General features: G+C 36.0%; 1 protein-coding gene across 4 annotated transcripts in view; it reads right to left on the bottom strand.

Annotated features, from left to right (window-relative positions):
* Nucleotides 1-21,510, bottom strand: part of DNM3 (dynamin 3) — a 559,767-nt gene that overhangs the window by 127,954 nt on the left and 410,303 nt on the right. For all 4 annotated transcript variants that reach the window (XM_047077325.1, XM_047077324.1, XM_047077323.1 and 1 more), the window contains one exon: nucleotides 18,731-18,840. In XM_047077325.1, coding sequence (XP_046933281.1) covers nucleotides 18,731-18,840 — 110 coding nt within the window. The remainder of the gene's footprint in view (nucleotides 1-18,730; nucleotides 18,841-21,510) is intronic.

Here is a 21,510-nt window from a genome sequence, read left to right on the forward strand (position 1 = left end):
GGATTGAAACAATTGAAAAATTTGAAAAATTTGAAACATTGAACAATTTGAAAAATTAAAAAAAAAATCTTTACCGTAACAGTTTGAAAAGCAGTGCTTGAGGAGAAAATTCTCTACTTTAAACTTCTGTTTTGATTCAAGATGAAGGCTATTGCCCAAATAACCCTTTCCATTTAGTAAAAACCCATCTAACATAGTTCAGGAGTTCCTGTCTTTCATCACTTCCCAAGCCTATCACAGTGGAGGGGAAGGTAGAAGAAATGCATGTATCTTTTCCCCAAACTATTAAAGGGAAGGTCTCCCATTTGAGATTGAGACTCTGTATCCTTTCCCCTTTGTTGGTAAAATAGGGTTACTCTCTTTAGTCACATCTGCATTTCCATATTTGCTTTTTGGAAATCAACACATTTCCAAAGTTTTCATCTCTTTTCCAACTCTAAGCTATTTGATGATTTCTCTTGCTGACACCCATCTACAATAGCATCATCAATGATAAAAGAATAATAAAAGATAAGGTGGGTAAACAAATGCTTGGGAAATTCCATAACTGTTTTAGATTTTATTCTAGGTGTAATTAGTACAGGACAGAATGGCACGGTTTTGATTGCTAGAATAAATCTATCGTGCCCCCAAATGAGTCTGTCTTTCCAGATGTGTTCTGTTTTCACCTTCTACTTTAAGACAGTGTGTAGAACATATAAAAATCTAATATGGTAATCAGTAGATTCTTGGTTCTTCAAAACCCAGAGATGCAACCAATAGACTTACTGGTGCAACAAGTATCTCCATCATTGCATGAAAATAAACCTTAAACTGATGCCACACCAATAAATCATCACATCATGTGTTGCCTAACTGCCATAGTTCTCAAATCATTGTCTAGGGACTCCTGGGATCCTCGAAACCCTTTCAGGCGGTTCTCAAAGTCAAACTATTTTCGTAATAATATTAGTTTGCTCATTTAGCTTTCATTCTGTTATGAGTCTACAGAGGAGCTTTCTAGAAGTTACATTACATGTAGCTATCATCACTTAGGCAGTTAATGGAAAGTGAGTTTGTGCACTGTCATGTTTCCTGGAGTTTTCAAAGGCGGCTTGTACATTTTCAGAGATTAACTCATTCATTCTTAGTATTTCTACTGTGCTCCCAATAACTATTTTCATTTGTACCTGCTGCTATCATTTCTGTAACCTCATCACCATCTAATAAATCGCTACTTGAAATCCTGAAGTTTACCTCTGCTCATGTGGAGACAAACAAATATATAGGCATACATTTCTGTCTTGTTTTGCAATACCTCACTCAAAAAAAAAAGACTTTTTCTAAATTGAAGATTTTTTATCTAAAATACTATTTTAGAGTTTAATGATTTTTTCTAAAATAGAAAATGTATTTGTAACATACTTTTCTTATGTTTAAGGATGGCTCATTGGCTTAAAAAAGGGAGACATTTGAAGATTAAGTTTGTCAACCTTTATCTGCAACAGCTACATCTAAAGATGCTAAAAAAGATGAAGACTCACACTTCACAGAGCACTCTGACTCCTGGAAGGAAGGAACCTGATGCAAAGAAACAGGACAGAGCTATAAATATGAAACAAAACTAGGATGAAAGGTCTTCCTTTCTCTTGGCTTTACTTATATTTATAATTTACCTTCTTTTCTAGTGCAACTGAATACTTTTTTTTTTTCATCATAGGTTAATTTTATTTTTTTTTATTTTTTTTTATATGAAGTTTATTGACAAATTGGTTTCCATACAACACCCAGTGCTCATCCCAAAAGGTGCCTGAATACTTTTGAGTAGCATTATAATGCCAGCTAATCACACCATCCTTTGAGAATGTTCATTGAACACTTAAAGAAAAAGGAATCATATGTCTTAAACGTAATTATAATGCATTCTTTGGATTGTTAGAGCTTTCCAAAACAGAAATGAAAAAACCCTTGAAGCATCTTATGGGATAAGTCTTTGTATGCCAATGGCTGGAGAAGTGCACTGTAGCTAAGAGATTAATAAATAAAGACATTTTACACTTCACAGTAATGAATACCTGTTGGATAAAAAGTCAGTAAAAAGAAATTACACTGTCATTTTCCCATGATAGAGTAACTTGTCTAATTAAAGATTTAGCTGTCGACATGAAGCATGAGTTAAAAATCTCATCTGCAGAATTACACTTTTGCCTTAAGATGGGACAAATCTAAAGAATTACCATACTTGTCTTGATTATATTTGTCCAGCATCAGTACTAAGTAATCCTCACAGACCTTCACTTAAACGAATGCTTACCAACAAACAAGTGTTGTTAAAATAGTCAAAGTGCAGAATAATTTTTTTTTAGTTTCACAGTTTATCTTGCAGCAAATGTGTTAACATTTGCACTGATGGTGCAGAAGTAAAAGTGTCTTAGCATCAATCAAGACAAAGTCATAAAGCTGGATTGATAGTCATTGTATTCTTCATTGCTATGTACTCACAGTTTTTCGAAAAGCCACCTTCACTTAAGGGTATCTTGATGAAGCAGTATAAATATCCATGTTACTAAACCTAGAGGCTGAGTACATGCATCTTTTGAATGTTCTATATCACAAAGCGGTAAGTACACATTCGCACTTGTGCTGCCTACCGAGGTGACTGTCCCGAGTGAAGGCACTTAGGCAATTCAACTGCAAGTTAGAGTCAATTTTTTTACATGGGATGCTATTTCTACTTGAAAGTCTGACTGATAGTCCATCTATGCTTATGGAAGCCTGAGTTTTTGGCAGAAATCTTCTCAAAAATGGACAAAATGAGCCTGTCACTTAAAGGAAGACAACTGAGGGGCGCCTGGGTGGCGCAGTCCGTTAAGCGTCCGACTTCAGCCAGGTCATGATCTCGCGGTCCGTGAGTTCGAGCCCCGCGTCAGGCTCTGGGCTGATGGCTCGGAGCCTGGAGCCTGTTTCCGATTCTGTGTCTCCCTCTCTCTCTGCCCCTCCCCCATTCATGCTCTGTCTCTCTCTGTCCCAAAAATAAATAAACGTTGAAAAAAAAAATTAAAAAAAAAAAATAAAGGAAGACAACTGACAGTGTTTATGACCCATGATGAAATTTGGATTTAGAATTCTGGAAACTGTGTATTTCCACCATGGGTTTGAAAGCTTCCCCCTTTCTGATGATATTGGTGGTAATATTAGAAATGCAATTTTTAAATAGTATATAACAAAATGTGTACACATTGAGAAGATCTAATGTAAATCAGTGAACCAATATTTTCAAATGACAAATGCATGATGCTGTGAAATCACTCATAAGTAAAAGATCCCCTTAAATTGCATGTAAAGGGCACCTGGGCGGCTCAGTCTGTCAAGCATCTAACTTTTGATTTCAGCTCAGGTCACGATCTCATGGTTTGTGAGATCGAGCCCACATTGGACTCCACGCTGACAGCATGGGGCCTGCGTAGGATTCTCTCTCTCCCTCTCTCTGTCCTTCCTCCCCCCTCCTCTGTCAAAATAAATACACTTAAAAAAAAAACTACAAAAAAAATGCTTGGAAGACCAATGGATTAATGCAGCAGAATATGAAAAGTTAATTGCTATGATTTCAAATTCCATACTGCAACTAACTTTTTGGAAACTATCACTTGTCAAATTTTGGTGAGGTATCAAAGAAGAAAATCTATAATTATCTGAAAATACTATTAAAATACTCTTTCCTTTCTAATTACATGTCTGTGTGAGACCAGATTTTCTTCATACACTTCAACCAAAACAACATATTGCAACAGATTAAAAGCAGAAGCAGATATGAGAATCCAGCTGTCTTCCATTAAACCATACATTAAAGAGTTCTGCAAAGTTATATATATAAAAAAAAGAGCCACACTTCTCACTGATATTTTAAAATATATATTTTCCCCATAAAAACATACTATTTATGTTAACATGAAATAGATTTACTATTATTTTAAATGATTTAATAAATAAATATTTTTTAAAATTTCTCATTTTAAATTTCTGACAATGGATATAATTGGCAGTATGCTAATAAATATTTAACAACTAGCTATCCAGGAAAAAAAACATGGTTTGTAGAATTTGTCAATTTCCATGGAATAACTATCTCTCACTAGCCAATTTTAAGCAAGAATGTGAAGCCAACTAGCTCACAGAATTTCTGATATAATCCACACAATCCACATAAACAAAAGCTCTTTAAAGGTTTCAACAACTTTTAAGAGTAGAAAGAGGTCCTCAAACCAAAAAAGTTGAGAGCCACTGGGTATGGATCTTATGTGGCTAATTTATTTTGAAATTCACAATATAACCATCAAATCACAGAAATATTTTAACTACCTTATTGCGCTGATAGAACAGCCAAAGTTGCAAGCATTTACCAATTTCCAAAGCAAAATCATCCTATGATATTAAAACAAGTACACGCTAGTATCTATAGAACTCATACTTTGGCCTGTAAGAGATTTATAGGTATGGAGTGAGGTATGGGTGTAACAAACACACTGGCAGCAAAGGCAGATACTGTGTTTGAGTAGTCCAAACTACTCTCTGCAATCGCATTTTTTGGGGACTGTACCTTTTTATGAACAGTATTTTCCTCAGATTCTAAGAAATAAACATAGGCAGTTGCAAAATTAGAAAAAGAAAAGAAAAGGAAAAATTCGCTCCAGTTAGTCTCTGCAAATATTTTCTTTATGAAACCATGCATCTGCTCAGAGTTAGTTGCAGAGTGTGACTAACATTTTCTACCAAACTTGTGCCGTGTCAGTTCTCTTTACTGATGCTGCATGTGTTAATTAAAATTAATTACACATGCCAGTAAATAGTTTCCCTCTGAATGCAGCAAATAGAAGCAGAATAATATAATTCATAACTTATATGCAAGGTATATAATTAAAACCTTCATAATATTTTCTCTCAGCAGGTACAGTCACTAAGGACATTCTTTATGGGTAAGTTGGTTGCACAGTAAATCAACTGAGGAAAAATAAAAATATGTCACACATGCAACACTGGGTCCCCCAAAAACTCCTGATTTGTAAATTGATATTGTAAAAAGCCAGGCTTGTAATTAATATTCTTGAGTGCATGATTTGAGGGAGTTCAGTGATCTTCATAAAGCTTTATATATCTCTGTGTTAGTTTGATTTAAAGGCTTTTTTTTCAGACTCAAGAACTCTGAGACAAGGTGTTACTGCTTTAGTAATAAATCAGGATAGTACATGGTGACACTAGTAATAATGGAAAACACTGTGCCTGCCAGAGAGTGCCATGGATAGATTCTTCAGTATAACTGGATTTAAACAGCAACAGATTTGACTAATAACCCTCTTTGGACTTATTTCTATTTATTCTCCTATTTCACATAGGGTTTTTTGTGTCAACATGCAGATTGTTTTACAATATTCTATAAGTCATCTCTAAAAACCTGATTATTCCAATAGTTAGTAAAACATACCTTTAATTTTCTTTATTTTTGTTCTTCGGAGGCCTCTAAGACTGCCAAGTGAAATTTAGGTGTTTAGAAATTTCCCTCAGGCTCAACCCAGGGAGGGAAATTTTCACACCCCTGCTTATTCATTTCCTAAGAGCTCTTCCCGGCAGGTTGCTGACTGAAAGACCGGCACTCTTGGCTCTCTCCCTGCTGGCTTCTACTTTGGGGGGAGGTATGCTGTCACAGAATCACCACTTTGCAGTTTAAGCCATAGCACACAACTCACTTTAATTTTATTCTTACCACAAAAAATGAAACTGTAAACTCACTCTTTAAAATAAAAGCTTGAGACAAACCAGTCAATATCTTGATACGGTGATTTAGAACGACTAATTCGTTTTCAAAAAGAAAAGCTAATTTTTCAGCCAAGACTAGCAATACAACCTTATTTATAAACAATCACATGTTTAAAGATATTGGATCATTAGTACCAATCTCTTTTAATGATGATCTGTCAGACTTTCTCTTGCAACCTAAACACTACAGCGTCTCATTTAAAGACTGTATCATAGAACAGAGCACATATTTTTCTGTAGCATGTTTGTAACCAGTGATTGTTCCCTATCATTAATGAACACAGCTGGGGCCATTTTATGGTCCCCAAATGGAGGCTGTCCCAAGCCACAGTGTTTGTGTGAAGGGGTGGGAGGGGGGAGGGGATTGCCCATCAGCAAATAGTTATTCCAGGAAGTAGGTGGGGAGCAGGCAATGTATTTGTTCTGAAATCCTAGAAGAAAAGTAAACTTGCTGTGAAGGACATAATTTCTTTTTGTTCTTGAACTTTACACAGCCGTAGTGGGCTCATTCATCACAAGTGCCCTTGGACACAAACCTCCTGAACATGAATGCCTCAAACACTGAGCAAGATCCCTGCTGGCGCTACTAATGGCTTAAAATACAACCCCAGTTTAAATCCTTGGGAAGAAAGGAACTGAATGGAAGTTGCTGATTCTATCCTATCAGTCCCTTTGTTTGAAATACTCAAAGGGAGCACAAAGTCTAATTCCCCTAGAAAAATGGGTATGGATTACACACAGGTGTTTTAAGCATGAAGAATGTCTCCAAAGCCTTTTAATGACATTTGAAAAAGCTAAAAAGCACCAACTTGTTATTTTTCTCCCTCAGAAAAGGCAAAAACAGTCATCCAAGTAGGGCATCATACTTCTATTTCACTTGAGAGTTTAATTTGAAAACCAATAAGAGAAGAATTTAAATTGATTGCTTCAAGCCACAGACATTTCATACCCAAGCAACTATGTTGGCTTTCATGAGAATTTATCTTAGCTGTGAAATCAATTGTCACAGACTTAGTTCACAAAAATATTACTAAATCATATTTGATTTCTGTCTTGGTGTAGTCGGTGAATCAAATCAAATGGGCAGACAATGTTAGTTCTCTAATCCAACTCTCCCCAGACTCCCCCTTTGAAAACATTTTCACCACTCCCCTCTGGTGTACCTAGGATTTCCTAACAATGCTATTTCACAACCAGAGAGACACTCAAAAAGGGAAAAGATGCAGTAGCAAGAACTGGGAAACTATTGTAATATGCAGGATCAGAACCATATGACAACAAATATCTTTGCAGTGAGAGACTGGAACAAAGGAAGAGAGCAGACACAAAAACAGAGTTCTCTGATTCAAAGATTTGCATTTAACAGCTTTCAAGATATAAAGTTTCCTTTTATTGACTTGCTAAACATGTATTTCTATTCAACTCCTTGACAAGGAAAGCATAGGGTTTACCTTTTTAGATTTGTAGTGGGAAATAAACATTACTGTCATTTATGAACTCGCAATCAGTAACTCTGCAAAAGGCCTCAAATCTCTGTGTGACCCATGTGAACTTAATAGATCTAGCAGAACCAAGAAGGACCAAAAACCTATCAATAGAAAACTAAAATCCTATCTTCTGGCTCTCTACCTCCTTTACTTTCCAAAGTTCTATATATAATAGAAGACCTGGGATTTGTTAAGACCTTGCTCCAGCTAAAGAAGTGAAGATTTATAAGGCCAAATGTAGATATCTACAAAACATCCCTGAATAATAAAGGTAACACGGGAACAAAGAATTTACAATAAGACATGTATTCTCTCTATTTTTTTCTTACAGTACAATGACATGGAATATTGTTCTACTAAATTCAAACAAAACTTATTTATATAGTTTGTATAAAACTGCAAATTCCCAGGGGTTTTTCTTGTTTTGTTTTGTTTTTGTTTTTTTGTTTTTTTGTTTTTTTGAGAGAGAGGAAGAGAGAGAGAATCCCAAGCAGCAGGCTCCATGCTGACAGTGTGGAGCCCGACTCGGCACTCTACAAGGGTGAGATCACAACCTGAGCGGAAATCAAGAGTCTGATACTTAACCAACTGAGCCACCCAGGCGCCCCTGGTTCTTACTTTTTAAATGAAAGATTTGTGTTCATTTTCTCTAGGAGTTTTCCTTCATATTTCCATTTTCAGCCCACCCAGATCTGAGGTGCTAGGCTTCTAGGGCTTAACTACAGAATACTTTTTATTGGCAATTGGTGTTATTTATATCTTCTCCATATAACAGAGAAGAAAAGTTTAATATCCACACATTTATTCATTCACTTATGTTATTCAGCTCCCATAATTACCAGGTACCCTAATAGGCCCTGGGGATAAAACAATGAACAAGGCAAACAGCATCTCTCCCTCATAGAAAGCAGTCTAGCACATATCAGATAAAGGGTTAGTATCCAAAATCTACAGAGAACTTATCAAACTCAACACCCAAAAAACAAATAATCCAGTGAATAAATGGGCAAAAGACATGAATAGACACTTCTCCCAAGAAGACAGCCAGATGTCCAACCGACACATGAAAAAATGTTCCACATCACTCATCATCAGGGAAATACAAATCAAAACCACAATGAGATACCACCTCACACCTGCCAGAATGGCTAACATTAACAACTTGGGCAACAACAGATGTTGGCAAGGATGCTGAGGAAGGGGAAACCTTTTGCACTGTTGGTGGGAATGCAAACTGCTGCAGCCACTCTGGAAAACAGTACGGAGGTTCCTCAAAAAATTAAAAATAGAACTACCCTACGACCCAGCAATTGCCCTACTAGGTATTTATCCAAAGGATACAGGTGTGCTGTTTCGAAGGGGCACATGCACCCCAATGTTTATAGCAGCACTATCGACAATAGCCAAAGTATGGAAAGAGCCCAAATGTCCATCAATGGGTGAATGGATAAAGAAGATGTATACACACACACACACACAATGGAGTATTATGTGGCAATCAAAAAGAATGAAATCTTGCCATTTGCAGCTACATGGATGGAACTAGAGGGTATTATGCTAAGCAAAATTAATTAAAGAAAGGCAAATATTACATGACTTCACAATCATGAGGACTTTAAGATACAAAACAGATGAACATAAGGGAAGGGAAGCAAAAATAATATTAAAAACTGGGAGGGGGACAAAACATAAGAGACTCTTAAATATGGAGAACAAGCAGAGAGTTGCTGGAGGGGTTGTGGGAGGGGGGATGGGCTAAGTGGGTAAGGGGCATTAAGGAATCTACTCCTGAAATCATTGTTGCGCCATATGCTAACTTGGATGTAAATTAAAAAATAAATAAATTATTTTAAAAAAAGGAGAAAGCAGTCCAGCAGTGGAGACAAGTATCAGTCACATGATTACATTTAAATTAATAAATGTATTTGTCATTGTGTTAAAATGAGAAAGTAGTATAAATTGTTAAAATGTTGACTTAGCACATTCCATTACTTAAACACATTATTTAAGTGTTCTCACAGCAATATCACTGACATCTGATTAATACCAGTTTGCTTTATGTGCTTCTCAAGACAATGAATCAGACTTCAGTTAGTCTCATATCGAGTGGCATTGTTTTGATACTAAGAATACAGTATGGGGAAAATCACACATTTATATCCTACCTGAAGTTACAGAGAGAATGCAATCAACTGGCTAAGATAAGTGAAAGTGATAAAGAGTTTTTACTATCAAATTGATTTTTTTTAAATCTATCAGGTACTCATAGAGGGTATTACAAACACACCTACACACAAAGATGACCCACCAACACTGCATGGGGAAAGGTAGGATAACACACATTTCATTACCCAGCTTGGACTGGAAGACTGGTTACTAACTGACTGAATCTTCATCTGACAAAGAAAAATTTTCTTGAATCAGAGTATTCAGAAGATAAACAATTCTCACTTAGTATTCTATGAGGCAAGAAGAAATGCCTGGAACATTCTTTTGACAACTGTGGGATAAAATGAAATAAAGTAACTTCTTCGGGTGTCAGGCTTATGTCCCAAAGACAAGCTTCATTGCACTGTATTCCTTATACAATACTTTATTTCCTATTATGAAACACTGCATATTTTTACTCTACTGAATTTCCAATAAATTTGAGTCTCTGCCATCCCTATTTACAGAAGAGTAATTGTTTCCCTTTTAACATAGATTTGACACTCCACCACATCCAAGTGAGACATGACCTCTTAGACAAGGCATTGTGTACCACCTTTTGCCCAGCATATTTGTTTAATTAAGTACTTTTTGAAACAACTTAAACTCCAAGCACATCTTAATATAGAAACATAGCTATAAAGGTATATAAATGGAAAACCTGACTCCAATTCCTTTCCAGCTAACAAGTGGAAAAATATACCACTCAACAATGAGAATAAAGAGCCATTCTTTACAGAATGCCTAAAGTGCATACACTAGCTATAGTGACATTTATTGAGTGTCAGCAACGTGCTGGAGACTAAGTGGAGTAGTGAGACATCCTAAAATCACTTTTTGTAGGAAAACGGGGGAGGAGGTGAATTGAAACACTTGGCAATGTTGATAAACCATATCCTGAAATGAAGCTACAAAGCAGCGTCAAGTAAAAAAGTGCCTTATGTTAAAAGAAAACAGAGCTGGACAACCCCAAGGGGTACTCAGAAAATACCATGTGGCTGCCCTACAAGCCCCCTGGACAGACACAGATCTCTGCTGGTTACCAGAGCTGACATACCTTGGACCAAATGGGCCTTAGCATGACCTTAAAAGTGAAGGTCTGCCTGGGGAGAGCAAAGACCAGCACAGTGAAGTCATTATCTAGACATGCTTCTACCAGAGAAAACATGACATTTCTAACAGAATCAAATGGAACAAAAACCTGGGGGGAACATTCCAATCTTAGTTTAGATCCTGCCACAAAGAAGTTTAGGAATCTTAAGACTTAGATTTCAAAATGATTTGGCGATGTGATGAATGTGAGAACAAAGTATTATAATTTATCAGTCTTCCCAGGTATCTGGGATATGCTCTTTGAAAGCCCCAGAGGAGGGCTGGGGGCTGCACACTCTTACCTGGAGTTTTTGGAGGTTAAATCAGTCTAGGTGTGAAATTCACTCTCCTCAAGCGCTGAAGTCACTGCAACTAGTAACAATTCCTTCCATTTATAAAAATCTAAGCACTAAAACACTGTTTAGAATGGCTCAAAAATCTGGTCACCAGACTCATAAAGATCATATTAATTCACCAGGACACTGAAGGCTTTTTAAAGAAGGATGTTAAATGTATCAATTCTTACACACCTGATGACTGGGAATTACAGAATAACTGTTTTAAAACTTTATAGTGGAAAATTGAAATAGCAACTGAATGAGCTCTTAGGAATAATGCTGTGGTACAAGTAGCAATGACTAATATAGTTTTTTAAGAACTATAGCAAGGGTACCGGTCAGGTCTATGTTGGGCTTTGCAAATGAGACTAAAAAGCATTCCATGGAAATCTGTAAGACCTAAGAACAAACTGAAATACCTCCACGAGAAGTTAAAAATCTCTTCATCCCTGCTCTTTTGGGAACAATTCCAATTAAAATATTAGGTAGAATTCCTGTTCCATAGTTAATATCAAACTGTGGTATCAGAAAGAGCCCTAGGTCAGGAGACACCTGGCCCGGGTTCCAGTTCTGTCTCTGTCATTAACGGCTTCTGTGACATGGGGAAGGCATTTAACTGTTATGGGTGTCAACTCTTTAACCTGTGAGATGAGGACAGACAAGATTATCTCTAAGGTCTCAGAGAACCCTAGAAATCCATGACATTTTATCATGGATATCCCAAATCCATTGGTGATAACCCCAGTGTTCACACAGGAGCTGTTAGCTCCAAGCCAATACATCTCCCATGGGTCTGCTGAACGGCTGAATAAATTGATCCAAAACGCTGCAGTGGAAGACAGAGATGAAGCATACAAATCAACAGAAGCATTTACAAAATCTCTTCTAAAATCTCTTGTACATCTCTTCTGACATGGATAAATTACCAAAAGCAAGAATAGAACTTTCCTTATAAGATCATGTCTCAGAAGAAAGAAAAAAATAGGAACATAACCTCAGAATCACCCTCAGTGGTGAAAAGAATATCGTTTAAGTATAGCTGATAGAATTATGCTAAGCATATGGGCTTTTGAGAGATGCAGGGTTTTCCATCTACATAAAATATTAAAATACATAAACTTACATGGGAAAGTCCAGTTCAATAAACTCCGTGGAGGGAAAAAAAAGAATGTTTTTATTTTTTAAACTAGGGCTCATCTTGCCTTTGAAATTAGCTTCTTCTCCTCCAGAACAGTCTGGCAACAGATTAAGCAACATTTCCCAACCATTTGCTTTGACTAATACTATTTCCTCTTTGGGATACTCTGTTCAATTTCCTCTCCATCAATTCATGCCAAGACCCAATAGAAGTCACCTGCCATGCTGCTAACTACTGCTTGTGGGACTTCAGTACTAGAATGAAATATGTTTTCATAGATCTGGTTAAATGTTTCCTTACACACTATAACCCATTTGTTTCATGTATAATATTCTTTCAACTAGACTACCTTTTCTTCCCCCCCCCCTTTTTTTTACCTCTTCATTGATTCTTACATTTTCTGTCTTAAGATTAGTGAAAAGTGAGGGGTGTCTGGGTGGCTCAGTTGGTTAAGTGTCCAACCTTGGCTCAAGTCATGATCTTATGGTTCGTGGGTCTGAGCCCTCTGTCAGGCTTTGTGCTGACAGCTCAGAGCCTGAAACCTGCTTCGGATTCTGTGTCTCCCTCTTTTTCTGCCCTTCCCCCACTCATGCTCTGTTTCTGTTTCTCAAAAATAAATAAAAATTAAAAAAATTAAAAAAAGATTAGTAAAAAATGAATGTTGTATGACACTCATTGGTGATTACAAATGTCATGCAAAACAAGATCCATCTTGTATTTCATTTAAAATACCAATACTGACATGTATAGCTGATAATGTGGAAATGCCTAATAAACACTCTGGAGTGAATAAAAGAATAGATATTTTTTTATTGAGAGATAAACAGGAGAACAGGAGAATAACAGCTGCTTTTCTCTAATTGGTTTGTAAAAACATTCATGTTTGTAAACACAGGGAACTCCCAGACTGTCCTTCCAGGTTCACTTTCATCATAATCTTTACTTCTTGGGGGATTCAGAAACATAGTTTTGTGTTTCAACAATGTAATGGTAATGAAAGGCCATGCCATTTTAACCAAAATGGCAGATTACAAAATTTTAAAACTCTTTCCTACAAGAAATCAAATACTGCTGAAAAACATTATTTTAAGTGCCTAACCTATTTCTGAAATGAAAGAAGTCCTTAAGAGGAAACAAAGACTGTCACTTTTGACGCTAGGTGGTCTCATTTTCAGTAACCAAAAGGCTTGGACTATGGTAGCCCAAAAGAATGGGAAACAAGATCTTGGGATTTATGTGACAGCCAGCACTCTCCAAAGGCCACATTCTCAGAAAAAGAATGGACTGAGAAAAAAAAATCTGTCCATTAGCAAAGATGACAGACAAGTTGTTTTGGCCTGGTCACAGATGAAGAGAGTATCAGTGAACTGGAAGATGGCACTAAAGAAATGACCCAAAATGAGGTACAAAGAGACATATATGTATAAGAAAGAATAGGATAAAGTGGCTTAGTATATGTCTAATAGGTATTTTTGGAATAACAAAAAGGAGCAGAGAAGAGACAAAAGAGAATGATATACAGTTTTTCAAACTTTATGAAAATTATGAATCCTCATTGGGAAACACAACAAATCCCAAGCAGAAGATATAAAGCAAAACACATATAAACACATCATACTGAAACTTCAGTATACCAAAGGCAAAAGGGATATTGAAATCATTCAGTGAGAAAATACAGATTAACTATAAAAAGGAGCAACAGATTATTTCTTAAAAGCTGAAGCCAGACTACAGGGGGAAAATGACTTCAAAGTTATGAGATAAGAACCATGAATATACAATTTAATATCCAACAGAAGTATTATTCAAAAATGAGAGTAAAATAAAAACATTTTCAGGAAAATAAACACCTGAGAGTTACAAGCAAGTGGCACACACTGAAGGGATTTCTAAAGGATGCACTTTGGCATGGAGAATGAACCAAAATCAAACACTAGGATGCAAGAAGAAAAGTGAACAAAGGAATTGACAATTGTGTTAATATATCTAAACAAACATTTCCTATATGAACCAATTTTAAAAAGGTAGTAAGAAAGTAAGATGGAACTCAAATACTGGGTAACAATAATGTGGAAATCAGGAGAGTTAGTGAACTTAAAGAGTTTCAAGGTCATTTTGGAAAAAGAGTAGAAAAGACTAACTTCAAACTCAAATAAAAATGAGGTATAAACAAAGAATTAAAATAAAGAATATAACTACTAAGGTAGGCAAGGAGAAAAATAATTAACCTGAATTTAAAGAAAAAGAAGTCAGGGCGCACTTGGGTGGCTCAGTCAGTTAAGTGTCCCACTCTTGATTTTGGCTCAGGTCATGATCTCATGATTTGTGAGTTCAAGCCCTGAGTCATGCTCTGCACTGACAGCACTGGAGCCTGCTTGGGATTCTCTCTCGCTCCCTCTCTCTCTGCTCCTCCGCCGCTCACCCACACATACATGTGTTCTCTCTCTCTCTCTCTCTCTCTCTCAAAACAAATAAACTTAAAAAAAAAAAAAGAAGAACTCAGGAAAAAAAGTGGGGAGGGTGGAAAACAAGTATAGAAAAGGCAGGATAAGAGAGAGACTAAAATAAGATGTTCAAATAAATTCAATAAATCAGTTATAAAGATATAAATGGACTAAATTCACTAGTTAAAAGAAAAAGATCTTACATCAGATTAAAAACAAACAAATACAGATACATGCTAGTATAAGAGAAGACTTAATAAAAATACAAAATGGTTGATGGCAAAAAGGTAAAAAAGATAAAGCAAGCTGGGGTGCTTGGGTGGCTCAGTCAGTTAAACATCTGACTTTGTCTCATGTCATGATCCCATGGTTCGTAAGTTCAAGACATGCAATGCAGAGCCCGCCTGGGATCCTCTGTCCCCACATGCTCTCTCACATGCTCTCCCTCTCTCTCAAAAATGGATAAACATTTTTTTCAAAAAAATGATAAACCAAGAAAATATTAACTAAAATAAAGGTAGTATAGTTATATTAAGAGTAGACAAAATAAATGTTAAGGCAAATAGCACTGTTAGGAATAAAGAGGGTTGTCACAAAATTATATACATAGTATATATATACAGTACATATACCAATATATACATATTATATACACATATATACATATATAAGTATATATAAAGAGAGAGAGAGAGAGACATCAGGAAGATAACACAATTCTAAACTTGCAAGAACCAATAACATAGATTGGCCTCAAAATACATAAAACAAAAATTGACAGACTAATAAAATAATCAAGCTCATAATCACAAAGTGAGATTTTTAATACCCCTCTGATAAAGTGAGATTCTTTATGGCTTTCTTTTATCTGTCTCCCTGCCAACACCCTTCTCTGGAACATAATCTACAGTGTACCATCTTTTTTGTCTATTTTATTTGCAATGTATTTTAAGTACATAGAAAAGTACCTAGCACATAATGGCTGCCTAATATAAACTTGCTGAGTGTTTTAATTAATATGAAAAAAAGATAGTAACTATAGAGATTGAATAATGTAATTAACAAGCATAATCCAGTAGACTCTCATGGAACCCCACACTCCCAAATCAATACATTCTTCTCAAGTACACATGGAATATTTATGAAAATTCACCATGTGCTAACTGTATTCTCTGACCACAACACAATTAAGTTAGAAATCAACAACGGCAAACCAATAAAAGTCCATGCACTATAAACTGTAAACATACTTCTAAATGATTCAGAGAAGAAATCATAAAGAAGAAACAGAAGATTGAAGAAAACAGAACTTAATGATAATAAAAAATATTATACCTCAAAATCTGTGGTAAGCAGCTAAAGACTACCTAGAGGAAGATCTATAGATTTACATACATATATAAGAAAAAGAAAGGACAAAAATTGATGAGCTACACATCTAAATTAAGAAGTTAGGAAAAAATACTACAAAATAAACATAAATACAAGGAAGAAAATATTGAAGAAAGGAGCAGAGATTATAGAAATCTCTGTGTATAGAAAAAAATCTATGTGTATAGAAAAAATATACACAATAAAGGATCAAAAGAGTCAAAAGCTGCTTCTTTGAAAAAGTAAAAGTCTGGCGAGAATGATCATGTTAAAAAAGACTTAATATTAAAATAAAAAGGGGTCAAATTTCAGATACAGCAGAAATTTGAAAAAATAGAACCTTAAGAAATACTTGAGGCTAATGGACTGAAAAATGAACAGAATGGATGATTTCCTAGGAAAAATACAGTTTGTCCAAACTGACCCATGATAAAAATAGAAAACCTAACAAACCCATAATTATTAAATACGTTAAATCACTAGTTTAAAGCTTACTTACCAAAACTGTCCACTAGGCCCTGATGATTTTATGGGTGAGTTCTACCACATAATCCATTAACAGTTAATCCCTATCTTATACAGAATGTTCCTAAAAACAATGAGAACTTCATCCCACTTCAGTTTTAAAGCTAACACAAACTTGATATGAAACCAGGCAGGGACAGCACAAAAAAGGACATTTACAGGCCAATATCACTTATAACCATAGTTGCAAATGCTAGCAAACAAGCCAGGAACACATCATAAAGAACACTACTTCGTGATTTAGCTAGTTTAATCTCAGGAGATCAGGATGGTTTAAGTATATTATAAGGCCTATTAGTATATTTCATTACATGAACAGATAAAGAAGAAAATCATACAATCTCTGTAGACACAGAAAAAGCGCTTGATAAAATTCGACATCCATTCATGATAAAAACAGAAACAGAAACCTTAGTGACTAGGAACCCAAGGGGTCTTCTTTACCTGATATCAGTTACCTATCAGAAAGTACTTAATTATAAAATTATGAAATAACTTTCCCTAAAATACGAAACAAACCAAGGATGCCCAATTGTATTCAACATTGTACTGGAGGTCCTGGCCAGTACAAAACTAATTGAAAATAATCAAGATTTCAGGCCATAAGACAACAGCAAATATGCCTGGAGATGGGACATCCTCGTACTCACAGAGGTCTCTGAGAAGTGGCTGAAGAATTCAATACCTTCCAAGAACCCTAGGATTCCAGAATACCCAGAATTTTAGAGGTCCAGAGTTATCTTATTTTGGTGTCTTTTACTCCTTTTAAAATATAAGTTGCAGTTCATCTAAAAAAGCTACTCTACCATTGTCTGAATTTTTTTTTAAATTTTGTACCAAGCCCTTTTATAACCTGAACTTTCCAGGTTGATGAAGAACTCAAATTGACCTCCTATGTAGTAGTCACACTTCGACCCTGCATCCAGGCAGGAAGGCCGAGCACTTCTGTAAAGATTCCTTCAGGACCTCCCAGCTACCCTCTGCTTTGAGCAAAGTATGTAAACAGTACTGTTTGGCCCTAGTATGAGGACACCCTACTGCTCTCTCCAGGAAATCTTTTTATTCTTTACCATCACAGTGTTTTTTTTCATAAGCTACTCTCAAATAATACTAGGTCTTTAAAAACTCCCATCTCAGTATTTGGTAGGGGAGTTATATTTAATTTTCTCTCCCCTTGATCCTTTAAATGACTAGCTCTTGTGGTTTTTCTAGGTATTTTTGTATAATGAGTCACTCTGAGCAACTGACTGGGAATGTAGGAAGAAGACTTCTTTTGCTATTTTAATGTACTGTGTGATTGACCCTGGGACAGTCATTGAACCCAATCAAGGAACTTCATTCATTGCTAAATAAAGATAAAAGGCCTGAAGAGATAGGTTAAAATTAGACCCTGTCACCTAATGACTCAGTCTCTTAATAACTGACTCATAGACATTAATTAGCTTTTTCCTATAACATTGCCATTTGGAAAAGATCTTGTTATCCTTGTCTCATTGTAGCCCTTTTACATCTCTCTATTCCATCCTCTGTTACCTCTCCATTTGTTTATATTTAATTTTACCGCTTAACTTCAGTGAGTAACCGTGGCACTCCATGATAATCAGCCCCAAATTAAGTTTCGATGTTGTAGGTGAGTGGCAGTAAAAAACAAACAACAATAATAAGACACAAGTGGAAGGAAAAGTGGATTTAGACACAGTAGTCCTACTTCAGTTTTAAGCTTTCTCATATACTAATTTTATGATCTTAAGAAAGTCAGTTAACCTCTCTGAACTACAGTTCTACTTTATGAAATGGTAACCACACTACTCTATCTTTCTACCTTATGAGAAACTGTTTTTAAAAAAATCAAACAATGAACATGCACAGTGCTTTGAAAAACTGGGAAGTACTACATATCTGTATTTATAGTAAGTGAATCATTCTACTCACCAATGCAAAAATGCCCTCCCAAAATATATAAGGTCTTGAGTAATATCCATCCATGTCGGACAGACACTATCAAAAGTTGTAACTGAGTAATTTGCAAGTATGTATGCAATAAATTGAGGACAAGAAAGACTTTAAAATAATAAAATCTACTTTAAGAATGAAAGCAGCATGATTTGGGTGCCTGCTGGAAGAACAGGGAATACTTGAAGATCCTTCTTATTCTAAGTTTTAATCCTGTGAACCCATAACCTATGGTGAAAGCTAAACATACAAAATAAAAGGAAAACCAAAGAGTTAACAAGTTCCCAGGTGGGACCAAAGGAACTCTTGTAAACATGGTCTCTAGGTGACACAGAAATTCAAGTAAAAAAAAATCTGAAGACAGAAGCTGCTTCATTTTCTTACCTTTGTTCTGTATTAAAAAGTGCAAAGATGTGCTTGCTAGACATAAAGCTTTTTTCCACATCCCGAACTTTCAGGTTGTCCAAGGGAAGCATATACTTCTTTTCTTTTTCCTATTGAGAGAGAAAGAGATGGAGAGAGAATTGGCTTTAATAAAAGATCCTGAAGGCTGCCAAGGGCAACTCATCACCTGAGTTGTCCAACATTTGATTACAATATTTTGATACCAGCTACCAAGGAATAAAAGCTATCTGAGAAAAGAGACTCCAATGATTCTCAACACACGGGTTGCAAGGATGAGGGGAGGAAAAGTGTGGAGGAAGGAAGGCCTCAGTAATAGAGAGAATACATGGTCCTCCACCCTTTCTTCCTCATGTGGGTCCCCTTAGATGTTTTAAAATGTTAGTTTGATATTAAGAATTTAGCCATCTGTTAATATTTAGCAAAAATGTTCTGGTCCTAATTCAATGAGAAATGCCAGATGGATTTCATTTCATATTTTATTTGCAGCCTAAGCAGTTTTGATAGCCAGTGCTGGCAGGGACGGGAAGCACAGGACCCCAGTATGAAATACCCCCTATAAACTAGATAAAGCACAGCAAAATATTTCCTTCATTTGGGTCTGGAATAAAATGTGGGTCCAGAAAAAAGTGATTCCATTAAATTGTTGACCTCTTTGAGAAACAAAAGAACCCATTAGAAGTAGACTGATATTAACTAGAATAAATTCTCTTTTAAAATTAACAATTCTTTAGGAAGAAAATGGACATTGGGTGGGGAGGGAGGTCTGCAAATGGGGCCAAACTGGTCTTAGTGAAACATACTGGATGCTAAAGAATTATGAGAAACATTTACATTTAGGGATTGGCCCAGGGGCAATATTATCATATGTATAAATGCCTAACGATCAGTCTAGGAGGAGAGAGCCAAACACTCAGCTGAAGAAACCTACTCAATATCTATTACCAGGGGTATTCTAGCACAGTCCTTGTTCAACAGTAGCCCTGTGTATGGCCCCAGCCTATATCTCTTGTGCTGGTCCTAAGAAAAAGCAGGACTAGACTCCAGAGGAGGGAAGCATAGAGACTTACTCACAACTTTTAATAAACAACTGTTAACTGTATTTCCTGTCGAAAAGTACATGTGCTGTACAAACATGTTTGACATAAGTCTTTTGGTTCCTACAGCACTAGGCTCTGTAGTGTGGAGCAGAACTCTGTGTGTGTGTGTGTCTGTGTGTGTGTGTGTGTGTATGTCTGTGTGGGTGTGTGTGTGTGTGTGTGTGTGTGCGTGCACGTGCTCTCTAGCCAGCTTGTGGTAGCCATGTTGTCTGCAGACCCCACAGAGAGTTATTGCCAGGAGAATCAGCTTTGCCATTCATTACTCTCAAATTAATTAGAAAAAATCTGGGCAGAACACATCAGATTAGTGAGGCAGAGAGAAATAGATGACTAAATCAGTTGAAGGAAGCTCGTTGGAGAACAAAATGGCTGTCCTGGCAGACAATGTCATGTCTTCAAAGAAGATCAAAAAAACATAAAAGAAACTAAATGGAAGTGAGAGAAGCCTAAGAATAAACATGAAAAAGCAAAGCGCTGAAAGAAAATTCCAACATTTCTTGTACAAAAATTAATAATATTTCAGCAAACACAAGTATATTCTAAATAGCAAAATACATAATTTAAGTTACTGAAGTATCATAGTTGAGTCTAACTTCTTTGAAACACTTGTCAGACTATTTTAGGATAGAATTCTAACAGGAAAGATCACAGATTGAATGAAAAGCTATCCAATACATAATCAAATGAAAATGCTTGAAACCCAGGGAACATTTTTTTATTGGATGTTTTTCAATGCCCTAAATTTAAGCAGCTGGACTTTTTTAACGCACCATCCTATTCAACCTTTTGAAATGATGGATTCGCCTTTTAATGGGAAATCTGCATTTCATTGTAAAGAAGGAACACAATGTCCTTGGCGTGTTTTCTATAGAAGTAGGCTCCCTTTCATATTGCGTTCTTTAGCCTATAGTGAAGACCAAAAATCCAGCAAGTTTACGTCAGACATTAAATGCTGGAGAAATACACACATATGCAGACAGGGGAACATGAAAAATGTAGCTTCATTTCCAAAATACTAAGTGTCATTTATCCATGGTTTTTGAGGACATATTGCTAAATTATTTCATAATCAAGAGTTTTAAGACTGACAAAGGGAGATGAAAAAGAAGATTCAGACTGATTTGTTCAATTAAAGTTGTAAGTCAAGTGAAGAACTACAGCCATGAAAAACTCTCTATCATGGATATTTCTAAAATTCTTGGTGCTCTGGGGAAAGAATGATGTTCTGTTAAAAGAACATCTTTAATACGAAGCAGCTAAAACAAACAAAAGGAATTGAGGGGGAGAAAGAATAAACAGAATTATAATTTCCAAAATACAGTGAGTCTTAGCACTGTGAGTGCCAAAATACAGTGAGTCTTAGCACTTAGCTTAATTGAGACATTTGCTACATAATCTTTGTTAGTTCTATTAAACTGTCTAATAATACACTGTGCAATATGGTAGCCACCAGTTACAGGTCACTGTCGAACACTTTAAATGTAGCTGGTTAAATTGGGATATGCTCTAAGCATTAAACACATGCCAGATTTCAAAGACTTAGTGTGAGAAAAAGAATGTAAATGATCTCATCAATATTTTCTTAATGTTTATTTACTTATTTTGAAAGAGAGAGAGAGAGCGCGCACATGCATCCAGAGGAGGGGCAGAGAGAGAGAATCC

The sequence above is a fragment of the Lynx rufus genome, unplaced genomic scaffold (assembly GCF_022079265.1).
Source record: "Lynx rufus isolate CCGP_SWC_20201006 ecotype Redwood Valley unplaced genomic scaffold, mLynRuf1.p SCAF_15, whole genome shotgun sequence".
Taxonomy (NCBI): Eukaryota; Metazoa; Chordata; class Mammalia; order Carnivora; family Felidae; genus Lynx; species Lynx rufus.